At 41.0% G+C, this 20,272-nt stretch overlaps 1 protein-coding gene across 1 annotated transcript; it reads left to right on the top strand.

The window, feature by feature from the left end:
• Window positions 1-279: 279 nt before the first annotated feature.
• Window positions 280-20,187, top strand: TMEM192 (transmembrane protein 192). The gene is made up of 6 exons (XM_064148770.1): window positions 280-388; window positions 5,903-6,049; window positions 9,971-10,235; window positions 12,161-12,295; window positions 16,141-16,243; window positions 18,543-20,187. The coding sequence occupies exons 1-6, from the start codon at window positions 347-349 to the stop codon at window positions 18,664-18,666; spliced, it is 816 nt and encodes a 271-aa protein (XP_064004840.1). The 5' UTR covers window positions 280-346; the 3' UTR covers window positions 18,667-20,187.
• Window positions 20,188-20,272: the final 85 nt, after the last annotated feature.

The following is a 20,272-nucleotide window of genomic DNA, read 5'->3' as shown; positions in this document are numbered from 1 at the left end:
TAGGAAGCCCTCACCCCCTTAGGAAAGTAACACAGCCTGAGCTGCGCCGGGTCCCGACTTGCGTGAGCGGGACGGGGCAGCAGTTGCGGGGCAGCAGTTGCAGGGCAGCAGTTGCGGGACGGTGGTTGGCAGTCGCTGCCCGCCGCCCGGTAAGGCCTCCGCGGGGCTGCCTCGGCTCGTCGGCTGCAGCCCCGCCCCGGGGCCGGCGCTGCGCTGCGTTGCGGCACGGGCCCAATAGCGGCCGAAGGGGCTGATGGCGGGGCGGGGCAGCGGGGTTTGTGCCTGGCCAGCCGGTGGTGGGGACGGTGATTGAATACACCCGGGGCAGCGGAGGCGGGAAGAGGAGATGGCGCTGACGGCAGGGAGGCGGCGACAGGACCTGGAAAACGTGAGTGCGGGACTGCGCGGCTGGCCGGAGCGGGCCCGGGGCAGTGGCGCCCTGGAGTGGGTGATGCCTGGCGACCCTTAACTGTGAGCACTGCTGGAACAGTGCCTCACTTTCCATTCCGGCTCTTTCTTCCCCTTCTGTCTCATGTTTTTCGTGTAAAGCGCCGCAGGCTTCTTCCGGGGGGAAAGCAGTGGGCCGAGGCGTCTCGTAAATGGCCGTTTCGGAAGGGAGGAGGCCGTCGGGGCCGGTGTTTGGGCCGACGCCCCGTGTGCCGCCTGCCGTGCTGCAAGTGCCCCACGTAACTTAGGTACGGGGTTGGTTTTGTGGAGATCGTTAATTTAAACAAGTCAGTTCGTGTCGCCTGTTTCGTTCTCCTGGGTTGTTTTTCGGAAAGACAGGCCGTGTAAGTGTAATGTTTTGTTTATGCGCTGTGCGCCGTGGCCACGGCCTTTTACTGTTTGTTTGGGTGATTCCCGCTGGAAGCTGCGTGGACAGAGCTTGCCGGCCGCGGCTCTGCCCGTGCCTGCCTGCCCTCCTGCTGCTGGGCTGCTGCGGAGGTGCTCCCATGTGGGGAATGGATCGGGGAGCCGAGCGGCTCAAGCTGTAACCTGTGCTTGTGGTGACATCAGTGCCTGACAGAAGCCCCGCCCGGTTTTTTAAGGCATTTTCGATTTTGATATGGGTTTGGTTCATCTGAATTAAGTGAAAACTGTATTGGATCAAATTAGGACACCTTCTAGATGTTTCTGATGTCAGATTCACGGATAATCAGACTGAATATCTCTCTTAGTTGAATTCCCTTCCTCCCCACGTTGCTTGTGATAAAATCTACTCGGGGAGATTATGTCATCCAACGTTTCCTAATACTAGCTGTATTTTGGGTTGCAAAGATGGGTTGTAGCTGGTCTTGGACTTAGTAACATGGTCAGACATGTCCTGATAAAGTGTCTGTGAAGAAGTGTGCTGATCTGTCGTGATATTGCAGAAGTGCTGGGCTCACCTGTTCCTGTAAGACAAAGAATATTGTCCCAAAAGGGGGTTCTGTCTTTATGAGTGGTATGATCTGTTAACTTTGCTGTTAATTCAATGATAGGAAAGCATAAGACATAAGGACTACTGGAGTGTCAGTCCTGCATACTTACTATAGAGCTTAAAATTGTACCTGCCTCCTGAAAGTGGGGGCTGAGGGTTAGGGATCATCTTTGTACTCTTTTATATGTGTGTGTGTGTGTACACACATCATGGGAGTGCCATTTATAAGCCTTTAGGTCTACAGTAAAAGGACCTCTTGTTTTAAGTTCAAGGGGCTGAACTTAATTTCACAGGGAAGACAAAGTATTTCAGGAAGGGTTGTTTGCAGTCAAAGACTAGGCTAATTAAAAGGTCAAATAGATGAGGGAGGTCTGCTCACATCCCTCTGTGGTTGGGTGTGTTTCTTCTTGTGCTAGTGTTTAGAAGAACAGTGTGCCTCATTTTTCACAGGATGTTAGGGGTTGGAAGGGATCTGAGGAGATCATTGAATCCAACTCCCCTGCCAGAGCAGGACCACACAATCTAGCATAGATCACAGAGGAATGCATCCAGGCAGGCCTTGAAAGTCTCCAGAGAAGGACACTCCACAAGCTCTCTGGGAGCCTGTTCCAGTGCTCTCTGTCCCTTACAGCAAAGAAGTTCCCCCTTGTGTTGAGGTGGAATCTCTTGTGCTGCAACTTACACCCATTGCTTCTTGTCCTATCACAGGGAGCAAGTGAGAAGAGCCTGTCCCCTGCTTTCTGACCAGCCTCAGATGTTTATAAACATTTATTAAATACCCTCTCAATCTTCTCCAGACTAAAAAGTCTCAGGTCCCTCAGCCCTTCCTCATAAGGCATCCCCTCCAGTCCCCTAATCATCCTTGTAGCCCTCTGCTGGACCCTCTCCAGCAGATCCCTGTCCCTCTTAAACTGGGGAGCCCAAAACTGAATGCAGTATTCAAGATGAAGTCTCAGCAGAGCAGAGTAGAGGGGAAGGAGAACCTCCCTTGATCTGTTGGACACCTTAATACACGCCAGGATCCCATTGGTCTTCTTGGCCACAAGGGCACATTACTGTGCCATGGTTAACTTGTCCCAGGTCCCTCTCCACAGCAGATCACCTTCCAGCCTGTACTGGTGCAGTTTATTGTTCCTTCCGAGGTGCAGGACTCTGCACTTGTCCTTGTTGAACCTCATTTGGTTCCTCTGTGCCCAGCTCTCCAGTCTGTCCAGGTCTCTCTGGATGGCCGCACAGCCTTCAGCTGTATCAGCCAAGCCTCCTAGTTTGGTGTCATCATCAAACTTGCTGAGGTGACACTGTGTCCCTTCATCAGTGTCATGAATGAAGATGTTGAACAGCACCAGACCCAGCACTCATTCCTGTGGGAATCCACTATTTACAGCTCTCCAGCTGAACCTAGTGCCACTGGTTGCTATTCTTTGAACTCTATCTTGTAACCAGTTGCTAATTCACCTCACTGTCTGCTCTTTCATCCCACACTTTCTGAGCTTGCTCACTAGAATATCATGGGACCTTGCTAAGGTCAAGGTAGACTACATCCACTGAATGGGGTCCCTGAATCTACCCACTGAGTTATGTCATTATAGAATGCTATCAGGTTAGTCAAGCATGACTGCTTCTTGGTAAATCCATACTGACTATTCCTGATAACCTTCTTCTCTTCCAAGTGCCTTGAGATGCCAACCAGGAGGAACTGCTCCATCATTTTTCCAGGGATAGGGGTGAGTCTGACTGGTCTATAGTTCCCTGGAACCTCTTTCTTTCCCTTTTCGAAGACTGGAGTGACATTGTCTCGTCTCCAGTCCTCAGGCACCTCTCCTGTCTGCCATGATTTGGCCAAAATGATGGAGAGTGGCAGAGCAATAACCTCAGCCAGTTCTCTCAGCACCCTTGGGTGCATCCCATCAGGGCCCATGGACTTGTGAATGTTCAATTTGCGCAACTGATCCCTAACCCAGTCTGCACTGACCAGAGGGGAGCATTCCTTCCTCCAGGCTTCCTCTCCTCCATCCAGGGACTGGAGTACATAGGGGAGTTCAGTCTTAGGTGTAAAGACTGAAGCAAAGGCAGCATTCAGCAACTCTGCCTTCTCTGCATCCTCAGTTATCAAGGCTGCCTCCTCATTCAGCAGTGGCCTCACACCTTCCCTGTGCTTCCTTTTTCTACTGATGTATTTGAAACCTTACTTGTTCTGTTTTACTTCCTTTGCCAGCTTCAGTTCCAAGAGGGCTTTGGCCTTTCTTGTTGCTTTCCTATGTTTCCTAGTTCTCCCAAGTGACAGATCCCTTCTTTGAATTGTAATTTTCCTTTTTCCCTGAGGTTTCCTCCAGGAGCTCCTTGCTCAGCCACGCAGGTCTCCTAGCACATCTACCTGATTTTTTACTCATGGGAACACACCTAGCTTGGGCTTGGAGGAAGTGAGCTTTAAAAATTAACCAACGTTCTTGGGCTCTTCACCCTCTAGAGCCTTAGCCCATGGGATTTCTGCAAGCATGTCCCTGAAGAGCACAAAGTTAGCTCTGCAGAACTCCAGAGTTGTAATTCTACTTGTTGCTCTGGTTCTACGCTGTAGAATACTGAACTCCACCATGCCATGATCACTGTCCCCAAGGCTGTTCCTAACCTTAATGTCCTCAACCAGTCCCTCTTAGTTAATACAAGGTCCAGCAGTGTACCTCTTGTTGATTCCTCCACTACCTGCATCAAGAAGTTATCATTGATACACTGCTAGAGCCTTTTGAACTGGCTGTGTCTGGCTGCGTGATCTTTCCAGCAAATATCAGGGTGATTGAAGTCACCCATGAGTACCAATGAGTTAGCTCTAGAGGCTACCTCCAGTTGTCTGTAGAAGGCCTCATCAACATCTTCCTCTTGGTTTGGTGGTCTATATTAGATGCCTACAACAATTTAATCTCCTTTCCCACATCCCTTAATTCTTACCCACAAGCTTTCAACCTGTTATTCCACTCCCCTTGGATAGAACTCAGCAGATTTCAGTTGTTCTCACACATAGAGAGCAACTCTCCCACCTTGTCTTGCTGGTCCATCCTTCCTGAACAGTACATCCATAACAACATTCCAGTCGTGGGAGCTGTCCCACCATGTCTCAGTGATGGCGATTATATCGTAGTTATTCAGCCTAATGCAGATCTCCAGCTCCTCTTGCTTATTCCCCATGTTCTATGCATTGATATATAAGCATTTCAGGGAGAGAGTTCATCTATTTGCTTTCACTCTTGCAGTCTGACCATTTCCAGCCTCTGCCATGCCACCAATCTATCAGTAAGCTCTGCATGTGCCGATACCTCATTACTTGAGTCTCGTGGTCCATCTCTGTAAGACTTAAAGAGTTCTTGTGTGTCCTCAGCATTCTTCAAGGTAACAGGCTGAAGGCTCTTGTTAGCCTCCCACCCTAATGATTTGTCTTGAGGTTATGCTGCTTTCTACCACGGTAAGATATTTAGAAACAGTAAATATACTGGTGAACCCTGGCATGACTCTCTGAACAGTCAGATTTCTGGAGTGTGGTCTGCTGTTTTTGTTCTGGACTGTAGTTATTATCACTCAGAAGAGCAGGTAGAACTTGATTGGGAATCTTAAGGGTTTTTTTTTATCTCTTGAAACTGTATGCTAAAAGGGAAGCCCAAGCACTTCAAGCATTTATAGTGGCTCTGTACATTCAGCTTACAGTATGTTGAATGACTGCATCCTGGCCTGAAAGGTGCACAGCACTAAGGCAAGTTCTGTAATTCTGTGTCCAGAAGGAAATGTTTTTCCCTTCTACCTGTACTTAGGTTTTTTTCGAGGAAAAGATAAAACTGTAATATAGTTCTGGGAACTTGAGTAGCCAGAAGATCTGAGCTGAATGTGGCGTCAAAGACCAGCATAAGTAAGGACTGCATGCTCTTCAGTGAGAGCAGAGCACTTGGTAACATCTTCTTCCCTCTGAACTGCTGCTTCTTTCCTATCTAGGTTCAGGTTGAAGTGCGGTTGCAGATGTTTTGATATGTCAGCATTTACATTGAATCACTTGAAACTGTTACTGGTGTACTGCATCTTTCTTCTCTCCAACTGTAGTTGGATAAAAGTAAGAATAACAAGGATTTTTGCAGTACCCAGATGAAGTATGTGGAGAGGGACTTTGTCACTTTTCCCAACTTGTCACAAAAACATACTAATACTTGTGTCTCTTAAGAGTGATGTTCAAATGTATGTAATACATTTTAAAGACTAAAGTTCATAAAGACTCATTGTGATGGTGGCAGGTAGATTAGTGTAGGATTCTGCAGAGTCTAAGTTATCACACAAAGATGTGATGAGAATTTACCTGGAGTTTAAAAGCTGGTCTCAAGGTATTACTTTAGGTTTCCCCCCACACACTCCCCAAAGTCTGATTTGCTAACAGGAAATTGCTGTGACTTTGTACTTTGCTTCTGGAGCTTACCTGTTACTATTCTTTGTCCTCCCTTTCTGCTGCAGGGTTCCTTGGAAATAACACAGAGTTTGGAAGATGATCCTCTGCTGGATGCACCACTTCTTTCTTCTCATACACTGCATTCCCAATTGAGGCCAAGATTTCATGCTATCCCAGCAGTTCTCCTTGCCAACTTTCTATTGCTAATACATGTAAGTTTAAGAACCATGATTTCCTTTTGAGAATTTGCTGTCTCTCTTCTGAGTTCTTATTGCTCACATGGTTTCAGTTCTTCATAGATTAGCATACACTGTTATTCCAAGCCAGTGAAGTCCTACTTGCCAATAAATTGTGATAAAATATATGCCATGTGATGCTTGCCACATTGTCATGGTTTGTCAGTGCTAACATGCTACTACACATCTTGTTAGGAAGAAAAGCCTTTTAAATAGTAGTTCTTCTGTGCTATTCAAAATGTACTTTAATATTGCTGCTATAGAAGTGCTTATACTGGGTATTGAGGGCTAAGGTAATTTTGATGCCATGTCTTCTGGAAGGTGAACTTAATTTCAGATAGAAGATTTAAGGTATTTTGTACAGTAATGAAGCAAGTAAAGTTGGATTAGCTTCAGGGCAGTTGCATGGATGGAGGAGAGAATCCAAATGCTACTTTGTGCTCTGATTGAGTTCAAGAGGTTAAGGGTGAAAAAGCACTGATAAAGGAGAGATCTCATTCCTAATAGTATGAAGGCCTTTTTGAAGCTGTACATGGAAGCAGAGAGATACACTCCCTGCTAGGCAGGAATCTTTTATAAGATGAAGAGGCTTATTGTTGCCTGTGAGCATGTGGAAACCAAACGCGAAGGAGACAGGGCGAAGAGCTCTGATCCTAAGATTTAACTGAAATAGTACTTGCATGGCACTTAGGAACATGGCTTAGTGGTGTTAGTGTTAGGCAAGCAATTGGATGTGATGATTTTAAGGGTCTTTTCCAACCTGATTGGTTCTATAATGCCACTGTCATTGACCTGAAGATGGTATGTATCTAAAGCCAGTGGGTGCACAGCACACATATATATATGTTGTTAGCTATTTTAGCAGCTGTTTATTCTAACTTTGGGCAGCTGCACAAAGTTATTCAAACAACAAGCCTTAGTTTTCTCATTTTAGAAGTAAATGTTTTTGTAGGTCTCTTAGTAATACTAAGAAATGTCCCTCTGTCTGTCAACAGAGACTTCTGTTGTTCTACTGAATAAAAATGTTTTTGAAAGGGACTATGTATCCAGCCTTATTTCTACCCCTTATCAGAAGAACGCTGGTGCTGTCCCTTTAGGATGGCACCTGAGGACTGCATTACAAATGCAGACACACTGCTAGTGGTAGTATAGCAGTAATATTCTCTCACCTACCCTTGGGGCCTTGCTATCTACTACCTTAAGTGGTGTACCTGAACGTCAGTCACTCAGATCCTGGGAAACTGCTTCATCTGCTGTCTCCACTACTTCCTTTCTCTTGAAATGGAGGGAAGCGTGGGGTGGTAAAGAAAGAAAAACTTGTGAGGCCTCTGTCAACACACACTTTTCCAGGAAAAAAATCTTGCTGTTATTGCTGAACCTGCTGCAGTGGCCACTTAGTCCTTAAAGCAAAATGGAGAAGTATCCTTTTATGTTGGTTTTATAACTGTCACATGAAATGGTGCCGTCTCTCTTGTCGAAAAGACGGATGGGGAAAACCTTCACCTCTGCTTCTGCACACATGCACAAACCTTGTGGAATGTGGAGACATCAGGTTGGCTTCTGATGCACAGCCTGCTAAAGGGACAAGTGTCCTGGAGAAGTTAAGCCATTATGCTATTATGTAGTAGGGTTGTAATACACCTCTGAAGTAATTTGTATGTAACTTGGAGTATTCTCAACCATCCTGTGCCAAGAAATAGAATTGGGTAGCAAATAACTGCTTTGGTTTGGCTTCTAGTTACATACAGTTCTGGAGTGTGTGGGTAGGACATTCTGGAGTGTGGTGGGGCTGGGGTTTTGAGTGTTTTTTTCTTTTGCCGAGCCTTGCTTCTCTTTAGGCTTCTGGCTCCGATGAGAACAGACAGTGAGAGCAGTGTAAAGTGTACAGGATAGAAACAATTCCTTTTATATTAACCTTGTCTTTCCTTAAGTCCCTCTATGTATTCATAGGCACAAAACTGAAGTTATTACTACTCTTTATAAGAATAGCTTTTTGTATATAAAAATCTGTACTGTGCTGAAGCACCTATTGTTGGACTGCCCTAAAATGTAAGAAAACATCTTTAATAAATGCCACTCTTAAAGCTAGCTATTTGTTTCCTCTTGTAGTAGATCAGTAGAGTTGGAATACCAAGTCATCCCCATTTGCATCAGTTCAGTATAGCTCTTTTCTGTACAGAAATGCATTCCTAACACCTGCAGGGAGTAGATATTAGTGTTTTAAAATGACAAACCAACCAGTGAGTAGACCAAGTAAAGTATGGGTTAGCTGGATTATTCTTATCTTTATAAGAAAAGGAGGCTAAAGGATTAAACAAATGTCCTGTTGATAAATGTCCCTCTTATTTAACTTCTTAATCTAGCTACATAACCCATCTCAAGATAATTTGGTATTTATTTGAAATAATAGTGTTATGGGTAATACAAGACATGATCTTTTTTTCCTACTCCATGCTACATAGTGTCTAGAGTGTTGATGGTTGTGTGAAAATTATTTTCCCTTCTACCATCCCAAATTTGCAGATTATTCACAATCAGAGCAAGCTGAGGGCAGTTCATATCAACAGTAATTAAGTGGGTCTTAATTTCTGTGAAGAAAATTGCTTGAGAATTGGCAAAAAATAGGAAGAATGAGTTCAAGAGAGCGAGGAGGAGACAGTGGGTTCCCAGTTACTGATAGAACTGAATGTAGAAACAAAGAGAGCAAATGAAAATCAGACACTTCCTTCCACTTTGGTTCTGATTTGTTTCTGCCAATTATGAGATGCAGAATGTAGTACACTTTGTATTCATTTCAGTGTATTAGAGGTGTTAGACTTCTGCAGACTTGAGGCAAATAGATGTTTTGATGTACTTTGTTTGCTTGTGGTTTTGTTATGTATAAGCTATGCCTTGACTTCTGTACTGATGGGAGTTACTTCTGTTTTCAGTTCAGTTTTAAGTCTTTATTTTGTAGAATGAACCACAATGAGAAAGTACAGTTTTTTTCAGTGAAGAAGAAATTAGAGTATTTTCAAAACTTGATATAAAGATTTAAAAAGCCCTGTGAGTATAGATATCATAGATAATGTGCACTTGAAACTCTGCCCTCTAAGTGGCCAAAAGATTGCAGATACTTGCTGCTCATGCTGCAAATGTGGAGAAATGTCTGAAAGACATCAAAGACTATGGCATAATAGCACAAGTCCAAAAGGAGAAGTGTATGTACAACCTCACAGACTATTGTGTAGTTATTTTGACATGAATTCTGAGTGGAGGGAAGAAGTCTGAGAATAAATATGCTAACGAATGATTGCCAACTGTCAAAGAGGCTTATCTAGTGTTAATAACTCTCTTTTTTTCCTAGTGTCATAACCTGAAAATTATCTTCAATGGGTATGGTATAGTAAAGGACTGATTCTTCACTTATGAAATGTCAATTTAAAGAAATGTGGGCTGTACCAATAAGATATGAAGCTGTCCTGCTGAGCAGTAGCAAATGTAATTGAATGAGTCTAAAAAGATGTGATTTCCTTGAGAATATATAAAATCACATGCCTCTTTAAAGTGAAAAAACTTAGAGAGTCCAGAAATAGGACAAATTCACTATAAAGTGGAGACTTGGGTGACAATGAAATTGATTTAGAGGAAATTCTGAGGAGATTAAAGATTCTTAGTTACCTTCTGCTGGAGATCAGTTGTTCTCATGGAAGACAATCTTAGCAATTTCAATCATCAGTATTTTCCCCAGATTGCCTGTCGTGGCTGTAGTATCTAATATTTCATGTGTCATCTCATTTCTAGTGAAGTCAATTTGGAAATCAGTGCATAGTGAATTAAATTGCAGAAGCCTGTCTCTTTTTAATTGACAAAAAAGGTTAAATGATGACTAAGTTTTCCTCTCCCTTTCTCTTCCAGGTTGCTTTTGTTGTTCTAGCATTTTTAGCAGCTATGTTTTGTTCTTACCCCAATCCAAATCAGGATAAGTGCCCTGGAAACTATACTCACCCACTTAAAGTGCAGACTGTCATAATCACTGCAAAAGTAATTCTGTGGATTCTGCATGTTTTTTTTGAACGATACATCCAGCACCACCACAGTAAAGTCAGAAGCAGAGGTTACTTCTCAATATACCGATCAACAACACATCTAAAAAGGCTTCCACTGCTGATACACTCCACAGGTGAAGTGAACTTCTTTTCCTGGGGTTTTTCTTCTAAAACTTTAAGCTATGGCATCATAAAAGATTAAATGGTTTTATATAAATGTTTCTTGCAAACATTTGAAAACTTACCTGTGAGCATTTGTAAATGGTATTTAGTTTAGTCAGAAGGACCTTTTGATTGACCTTTCCAGCCTGCCAGATGCATGTTGAGATGGACTCTTTGTAGTGGGGGAAAATGCCTACGACTGCGATGTCAAGTAACACATCAGACATTCACATGTAGTATTCAGCCACTAAATGTTCCCCCAACAAGGTCTGTGTTTGGCTGCTAGTGATCTTTATTTGTATACTTCTTTGTCTAGTTGGGTATGTGGCAAAACTGTTGGTCCTTCCAGGAAGTATGCTAGTCTTTATAGGCTTGGCAATTCAAACAGAAAACTGATGAATTGCCTCTTGTTCAAGAGCTATCTGAAATCAGTAAAATAATCAATTTTCTGATCTTCAGTAGAGCTATGTGTAACATTCAGCTCTACTTCTAACTGCATTTTTATACTTTGTGAACAAAGAGTGGAGCAGGGGAGTGATTTAACTCTATGCGTTCTAAGCTAACATCACTGAAGCTGAAAGAAATGTTGGTACTGCTGTAGCTTTTCTGCTACAAGTTGCTTTAAACAAGTCCCATCTGATGTAGGGATTTTTCACTCAAAAATAGAGGTGGAAAATGGAACAGTAGTGGCTTTCACGGTATTTTTGCCTCTCATAGTCCTACTTTTCTTCAGTAAATCTTCTGAATAACTAGAATGTTTTTTTTTTTCGCCAGAGTTGGTAAGTTAGATGGTTGCACTTTGTATAAAACCCTAGCTTTTTTGCACCGAGTCACTAGGCAGCTTGAATGTGCAGAACTTCAGGCTCTGGCCACTAGATGGCGCTCTGAAGATAGCAATGTGTTTAGAACGCAGTGACAAAAATCAGGCTATGGCAGATTTAAGTAATCTAGAATAGTGACTACTGTTGTTAGTTTTAGATGGAGCCCACGTCTCCCCCTGCCAGAACTCTAGGCATATGTAAACGTTCAGGTACAATCGATTTTTGTGCTGTAGATTTTCAATCATGTGTAGCTCAGAAGGTGATTAGTTCCATTACTGCAAACTCCCAGCCACGTTAATCACTGCTGGTATTACTTCCCTCCTGCCTGTTCTTTTGTCTAATGTAGTGTGAAAGGGCTGTACAGTTAACCTAGCCACATTAATGGTCTTAATATCCAGACACTGGTTATAACATTTCTCCAGGGAATAAAAGAACATTTCACGCTCCGTCGGAGAAGACTGTGTAATGAATCAAGAATGCTTATTAAGTTTGTAACTCAGCACTTGCTCTCCTTGACTAATTGTACTCATTTCAGTTAAATTTTTAGTAACCTCATGTACTGCGATGTTCTGTAGGCAGCTGGAAGCCTATGGAAGCATCGTCCTTTGGAAGGAAGTTAGATTTCTTGCACTGCTAGCCTAACCTTATCCACAATTTGAAGGAAAGTGCTCTCATTTTGAATTCACTGAAGTGACTTTAACTAGAAGTTGAAAGAAATAATAATCTCCAATCAGTTTTGGGATGAGTAGCAGCAACAAGACACAAAACTGTTTAAGCTACAATGTATATTAAGTATTCCTAATGTATTTCTTCTATTATGTCAGAAGACTCTGTAAGAAAACTCTTATTTTTTGATCATTACAATCAAATATTGAATTGGAACTTCAAACAGCAGCTGTAAGTTTGCATCACCTGTGTTATGGAAGTAGTCTGAAGAGGCAAGCATGGTATCAAATGGAAAGTTATTGCTGAAATGTTGTAGCCTAATGCATATACAGGGGATGAGAGAGTACATGTATTTTTAGCAGCTGTTATATACAATTGTTACATTGCAAACTATAATATTTGTTTTCTAGGTAATGCAGCCCTGCTTTTGATTCTGTCAGTGCAGCATTCTTTTCCTGATCGCAGTAAAGTATACCTGTATCTTATCCTGGGAGTCCTCGGCCTGGAGCTGATTAGCTCCCTGACATGCTTAGTGATTTACACAGGTGAGACGCAATTTTTTTGCCTTTTTGAGAGAGGCTTAACAGCTGCTGCTACTCAGCTGTTTTGTTTGCCCTCACAGTAGCTTGCTTGGGGTACCCTGCAGCTATAAATACAGAATGATTCTGTGCTTGTAGAAGGCAAACTAAGACAAATCCAAAGCAAATGGGAAGGTCGTCAGGCTTGATTTGGCCCCCAAGTGCTGCTAAATGAAAGCTACTGATATCACAAAGCTGTTAATCCAGTAAAGTGGCAATAAACGTGTAATTGTTGCACAACTGTCCTATGAACAGACTTGTGTGTTTAGCAGATTCCCTTGAATGAATGTTTTGTTTCATGGTTGCAGGTTTTTTTTTGGAGGACTTGTATTTTGTTTTTTTAATCATGGCTTTTTGAATCTGCTAATACTAAAATAAGATACTGCTTCACTGAGAGGTATTGCTTTGTACTGTCATTGTTGGCTTGTAAGGTTATCTGTTTTTAGGTTCGGTGTAACTTAACCAAGACTTGATAAACCTCCTTCCATAAAACTATTGCAGAGCTATCTAAAATGTTGATGAATAATGCTTGAACAAATAGTTTATCTGATCTTAAAACTGTTGGGGTTTATGAAAATATTTCTGTTTAAAAAAAAAAAAAAACAAAGAAAGAAACCAACAAATACCCCAAATAAACAACAAAGTAAAAACCCAAAAACAAACAAATGAGAAAAAAGTCCCAAAGAAACCCACTGAAAATGTACAAGACACTAAAAAAGGCAGCTATTTTTGTTGGCCAGAGAAAACATAAGAAATCTCATGTCTGTTTCAATTACATGTAGTTTCTGCTTTGTAGTTAGAAAGTTTATAGTATTGCTTCTGAGATGCTGCTGCTGAGATGCAGCCTCGATTTCTCTGGAAGGTGGGGTGGGGGAACCAAAACAAATAGGCAAACTTTATGGTTTCTTACTAACCTCTGATCAATTAAGAGGGTTGGACAGTGGAAATACTTTGTTTCAGGACTACATGATGCTTAAAATTTAAGAGCAAAACCCATTTCTGTGGTGGTCAGTATTTGTGTTAATCTGACTTCTGTGATTTCCTAATTAAGAATTGGGATGCCATTTCTTTTTGGAGAAGAAAACGTTGATTTTCTAAACTGTCATCTTAAAGCTGTGCAGGGGCCTGAATGCTGTAGTCTTGCTGGGCTTGCCCCTGAATGGACTGGCATGGCTCAAGTATACTAACTATTCTCTGGAGAAATCAAGGCAATGATGAGGGAAGGAAAGCATGGCAGCCCTAGAGAACTATTCCAAGAATGCTGAAGATCGTCCCTCTGCATATGCATATTTGCTTTCCTGGGAAAGTCGGAGAAATACGAGATAAATGGCAAACTCTAATAGAACATCAGGACCTTCAATGAAATGCTCTTTCTTACCCTGAGGCCCCTCAGAGCTAAAAGCTACATTGTGTGTTTCTTACCCTGGCAGTAAAGAGTAAGCAACTGCAAGGAAGTTGACCCTCTATGTAGTAAGAATCCATAAAAGCTCTCAAACTCTTCCTGGTTATTTGTCACCAGAAGGGTTTTGTTTCCTGGTTTGTACTAGGCTAGTTAACTAACTTATACTAAGGAGTAGTGGTCTGCAGTGTTTTGCTTTCCAGCTGAAGGACTTGAAGAAGGGTCTGGTGAGTCCTGAAACCGAAGTGAAGGAGGCCGAGCTGCATTGCTAGGAAGGAGCAAGTCAGTTCCTTTTGGCAAGAGCTGTCCTCTTTTTTTCTCAGCAGCCCCAAAACATGAGTCTAAGCTTCATTCTCTAAAGCCTGGTGTACAAAACTAGGGTTAATTGTTGTGTAACTTAGCATGTGCCTCAAGATGAGGAAGACCTCAAATCACTGCCTTTTCCAGTGAGCAGTATAACTTGTTTTCTGCCCCAGTACATGTTGAAGTAAGCTAAGAGACTGCATGCATACGTCTCTTGTATATTTCTTAACATTTTCAGCATCTAACTAAAGCTCTAATGATGCAAAACAGATGTATTTGGCCGTCCTTTGAAAAATAGCCTGAGAATGTGTAGCAATAGAAACACTTAGATATTTTTTTCCTCTCAAACAGCAGATTATATGACTGGATGCAAGCACAGAGCTTCTGCAGTAGGACAGTTTTAAGGACCGTCGTCTGCTCCGAGTTGGAATGCCCCTCTGCTGGGCAAGCACTTAGCAGATACCACTTACTGGTCAGATAGTATCAGCTAGTGTAGCTGAAAAACAATAGAGAGATTAAGGTCATTTTACACTAGCAACTCCTTTCTTGTGTTAATATATTGCTTTTACATTTTGGAGGGAAGGTAGCACTGTTCACACTTTTTCTTTTTTCCCCATAGTGGAATGATTATTTCTGGCTACTAGGATGAGACATAAATGCTTGATCTCTAGAAGGTTCATGTATTTAACTGACTTTCATTTAAATATTACTGCCTCACAAATTAAAGTGGTGGCATGGAATACATGGTTTTAAGTCTAGGTATTCCTTCTTGCTTGGAGCTATTTAATGAATTGTATGATGCCCAATTCTCTGTGGAGTACTGCTGCCTTTCTTAAAACTTGTATCTCTGTTGAGCAGTAGATGCTTATGGTAGGATGCGAGGGATTCAGACTGGACATAGAAAATTTGCTCAAGTGAGGCAAATGTGCATGGAATGAAGTAGAATAGTTAGCTGTAAATGTGAGACTACTATTGTAAGTTTCTTATTGGTAAGACAGGAGTCAAGAGGTTTACTAAATGTATGTATTTCATGACTTCCTTACATATTTCTAATATCACTTGAATAAAAGACTTAACATTCCCACAAACAACGCATGTTGGGAATTCCACATTCATTCCTTTGTGGATTTATTTGTAGAATAAATAGAAATAACTAACCTTTGAGCTTGACTTATAGTTAACCTCTGAAAGGTCTTAGCATTGTTTTAGCAATGTGGCCTGCAATAAACCCCATCATATTCATGACTTCTAAGGATAGCCTTTCTCTGCTGCAGTAGTGTGGATTTCTGATGGAGCTGGTCTGTTATGTTTTTGATGGCATTAGATGTATGGCATCACAGGCAGCTCTAGCTGCAGAGTCCCAAACACATACTGTGGATCTCTTGCTGTATTCCCTGAATCAGGGTCTGATTTTGAATGGCTTTGAGGATTTTCAGCTTCCTTCCAGAAATAATGCAGGGGATACCTACAGCTTCTCCCACTTCCACCCATCCCCATTCCACAGCTATTAAATTTAGTCTTAAACTTGATTCAGGGGTGTTGGGAAATGACTTCTGGCTGTGATAGCTGGCATTATTAGGTTTACAATGTGAAGCTGATCACAGAGCCATTCTGGCAAGTCTGCCCTAGTTTTAGAGCAGGCAGATAAGCTGCTACTTGCCAGTATCAAAATTTCTAATAACATTTCCTATGGCATGTTGCTTAATTTGTGGCCTGAATTTCAGTACCCTCTCAAAGGTGACTAAGGTTTTGCCCTCTCTTAGGTGACAGATAAAATTTTGCAGATGTTAGACAGTAGATTCAAGCTTCTTCATTCAGGTCTTCTCTGTGGTCTTTTAAGCAACGAGGCTGAAGGTGGAAGGAACAAAAAAACCCATAACCAAACAATAAAAGACCCAAAGCCTCACCAAATCATTAACTTAAAATCAAAACCATTCTGGAAATGAACATTTTTTCCTTCTTCACTTCCTGGATTGTCTCTTTGTTATGTCCACTATTGTAAGGCAATCTTACAAATATTTGTTACAGACTTCGTTTTTAACTTGGACCCTCCTGATGAAGCTTTTTTTGTGATTGCTTCTTAACTAATTTTTATAGAACTTTGTTTCAGTGAAAATAAGCAACTTCAATCGTGCAAAGCCAAGACCTGACATAATTGAAGAAGAAAAGATGTATGCCTACCCTAGTCACATTACCTCAGAAATTGGATTCAGGTAACATTTTCAGTATTAATTGTGCTATGTTCAACCATGGTATATATGTTACACTGACTAATGTAATTGCTGTACTTTTCTGTAAGTTTACATATAATCTTAAATCTGGCAACAAATCAGAGGTGAGAATAATACTGAAGCAAAAGGCATAAGGCTGCCATTTTACATGCATAGGTGAGAAGCAGTGCAGTCTTGTACTTTCTGCATAGTAATGGTGATTTGTTAGATACAGAAATCCTCACAGATGAGAGCAGAAGTGATTTGGCTATTTATGGCTGGTTGTATGAATTTCTAACATGCTATAAATAACTGTGTTTAATCTGGTTTAGTTGACTTTATATGGGAGTTTGAGAAGGATACTGGTGTCTTCTACTTTTACTTAAACTATGCCTGCAGAAGCCTAGCTTCTTCAGCTAGTTCTTTCAAGGAAGGAAATATATTGTGGCAACTCATAGATCAAAAAAAGAAGAAAACTTAGCAGCTTTGTTCTGTGCCAGCAGTTGAACATGAGATTATGGCAAGGGACTTGGACTATAGTTCCAGTTTGGGAAGGAACTTTAGAGGCAAGGTGGGGCACTTAAGAGGTAAGGCAGTTCTCCGTGACACAGAGAAGCTGTCCAACATTATTAACCTCTTAAGCATTGAAACTTACTGCTTTTGTCATTTGTGAGTCGTCAGACTACATGAGCATCTTCCATTTGCTGAAATGAGTCTGATACAACTTAGCAAAATCTACCATCCAAACTGGGGTGGATTTCCACAATTACTTTTTTGTGTGGGAATTTCATAGTACAACTTGTGTGCCTTAGTAACAAGTTGAAGTGCGGAGATGACTAATGCTTTCACACTTCCCCTGGTGTCACAAATGCAACATGCACATGCTTTCATGGACCTTGGAAGTAGATGTCCAGGATACAGGAAAAATGTAGAGTTCTCTTGAATGTCGATACAATGTCTGACTTCCATATTGATACGAACACCATGGTGAGCGCATAGTGGACCTCATTCCTTTCTTGTTCAGCTTCTCCCCTGAGAAATGCTCAAATGGTCAAGGAATGAGTCTGGAACAATGACCAGCTGAGGAAAAGACTCTGATTATTTTCAATTAAAGAGCACAAACTTCCTGTGAGAACTGATCGTAAAACGGTTATTTTAATTCAGTTCTGTACAGCTCCGACCCTCTTTCCCTTGAGAGTTAAAGTCTATTCAAGAGTGAATCCTGTCAGCCCTTCAATTGACCCTGATAAGAAAAATGTGTTTTGAATATTATAACCTCTACAACTTAAGCTACTGATCAGGACCTCTTCTGATGCTTTAAGCAAGTTGTGATTACTTGTTAAGGTTACAAACTTTGTCTACAAAACTTTTTTTTTCTTCCCAGTTCAATTACAATTTTTTTTTTTTTAATTTGGGCCTAAGCTTTTTTCCTGCTCCTTCTCAGCATTTTATAAGAACTAGCAAAAGGGCAGTGTTCCTCCAGAAAATGCCACAAGGCTGAGGAGCAGCTTTCAAAGCTCCAGGATGCTCACACCTGTACTAAGGCAGATAGTCAAATCCTCTGTAAGGAAAGACTGGAGTATGTTCAGGCACTGGTACTTGTTCTTGCTGTATTCTTTTAAAAGTTCCTAATTCTAGATTTGACAAAATGTAACGCTTTTATAGATTTTTCTCACTTAACTTGGCTTTACTGAATGCTGCAGTGTTACTATCCTTGTTAAAATAAAGGACTTCTGAAGAACAGAGATAATTTTAAGTGGGAGGCTAGCTGTACGTGAGGTTATAGGTCTGAAATAGCACAACTGTTTGTTACTAATGCTGTTATGGTATTGTGACAGATAATATCACTATATTGTGGATACTACTGCAGGTTTATCAAGAGATTTGTGTTAAACAGCTTATGATCCCTGCAGCTGAATAAAAATACCATGCCTGCTTCAAATAAGCTTTTTAATGTATTTGGAAAAGGTGTTATGAATTTCTTAGTGCAACTCTACTAGGTTGAACAGTAAGAACTACATACTACTACAAGTTTTCTGTAACTGTCTAGCAGGAAGTATGTTGCTTGATTATGTATATATGGTATGAAGCTTAGCCCATTTTTTTCTTTCCTTTTCCTGTCTTCTCATGTAAAATGGAGGTTAAACATAAAAGTATTGTAGCTTGCTTCCTTCTTCAAAAGTTAGTTGAGAGAAACAGAAGTAAAGCTGAAGGAAGAAGCTTGTTTATTAACTGTGACATTTCATGTGTTAGAAAGATGCTGTCATTTATTGAAACCTGTATTGACTTTTGTTATTTTAAGGGAAAGTTCAAGTTTAGAAGAGATAGTTGAGAAGCAAGGGGATGTAATAGAGTATCTTCAGCGACACAATGCACTGCTCAGCAAAAGACTATTGGCACTAACATCTCAGCAAATCAAAGCTTAACAGCATTTGGAGAACTGCTACTAGAGCTCTGGAGGGAACACGAGGTAATGTAATATCCAGCCTGATTCATAGAGATGACACTTCAATCATCATTTCTGTTTTGAGGTGAAAGTTAAGATGGAAGGACAAGTGCTGTATACGCTATAAACCTGTTGCAACTGGACACTAGCTCTTAACAAATCTTCAGTTCTGAGAAGTTCTGGAGCTTCAAGGATTTTTAATTTGTCATAAGTTAAAGTTGAACCTGAGATAATGGGTTAACTTTGTTCAATCATTGCAATTATTTTCTACTGCTGTAATGTTTATGCTGAAACTACCAAAGTATTTTGTATTCCTATAATACAAATTTGTTCTCTGCAAAAGTCCAACTTTGCAAAGGCTGTCTTGTCAGTTCATAATGCAAAAGCTAAAACTAGATATGGGTTCTGTCACTCGATCCCAATACTTCCAGTATTAGAGATGGTGTACTAGAGTAATCCTATACACTTGCTTTCTGGAGCAGCCTCCTTTACTGTTTTGGTCAAGAAAAGAAATCAAACTGTTGCCTGTGATGGTGGGAAAATTCAGCATTCAATTTAGGATTTAAAAACAAAAGCAGTGTGTTCCTTAGAATGGGAAATCTCATATATAAGTATGTGGTACAAAACAATGTCATAAGAGTCAATTTAGCAGTTGTTCTAGATTCTGGCTTTAAAACATGTAAGAGGGATCTTCAGAGTTCATTACTTTCCCATTATTAAGAGTCTGTGTCAGCTAATAATGAGATTCCTGCTCTGCTGACTGAACTAAATGTAAATATACTTGAGAGAAACCTCTTTTCATTAGCCTAGTAACTAACTTGTGCTGTGAAAGGGTTTGAAGATCCTGTAACAGATGCATCAGTTACCTGCTTCCTTGTTCTTTGACTCTTCAGAAAGTGTCAGCATCTTGAATCATAAGCTGAATTGATGTGTGTGGGGAGGTGAAAATCAGCAAAAGATAGAAAGGTCTTTTAGAAGTTAGAGAAATAGAAATTTTGGTTCTATTTATTGGAAAGGCTGATGAAAGAACTGTTCTATTCTGAGTATTGCTTTGTTACTTTAGAAGCAAATACCTCTGTAGGGACAGGGTAATTGCTAGTCAGAATGGGCAAGAAAGCTCTTTTAAGGAGTGGTCATGTAGTTGAATATAAGAAAAACAAAAGAAAATAAATGCATCCTATTTTGGTCCTAGGTCACAACTTTGGCAATAACTAAACTACCGTGCAACAAACAGATTCTCTCATTAAAAGGAAAACAGTAAATTTGGGAGGGTTGCTGTTTGCACTAGACTGAGCTCCTTAACTGTTGTTTCTTGAAAATGCAGCCAGGATTTTATAGTATACATGTGAGGAATAAAAATGAGTTGGTTTTTTTTTTTTGTTGTTTTATTTTTTAGAGCTCAGGTTTTGATGTGAATTCATATGTCAATTTGTGTAATTTCTATGAAAAGTGGTGAAATGAGGCTGTGACGTTCATGCACAATAAATGCAACTAAGAAAAAGTGTGAATTCTGTCATTTCTAAGCTCATATAGAGCTGCTCCAGTGGGCTGTTACGCTGAAATTCTTGCAGCACACTTTTGGTGCT

The sequence above is a fragment of the Pogoniulus pusillus genome, chromosome 9 (genome assembly GCF_015220805.1).
Source record: "Pogoniulus pusillus isolate bPogPus1 chromosome 9, bPogPus1.pri, whole genome shotgun sequence".
Lineage (NCBI taxonomy): Eukaryota > Metazoa > Chordata > Aves > Piciformes > Lybiidae > Pogoniulus > Pogoniulus pusillus.
The sequence above is the reverse complement of the archived record's forward strand: the minus strand, read 5'-3'. Positions and strand labels throughout refer to the sequence as shown.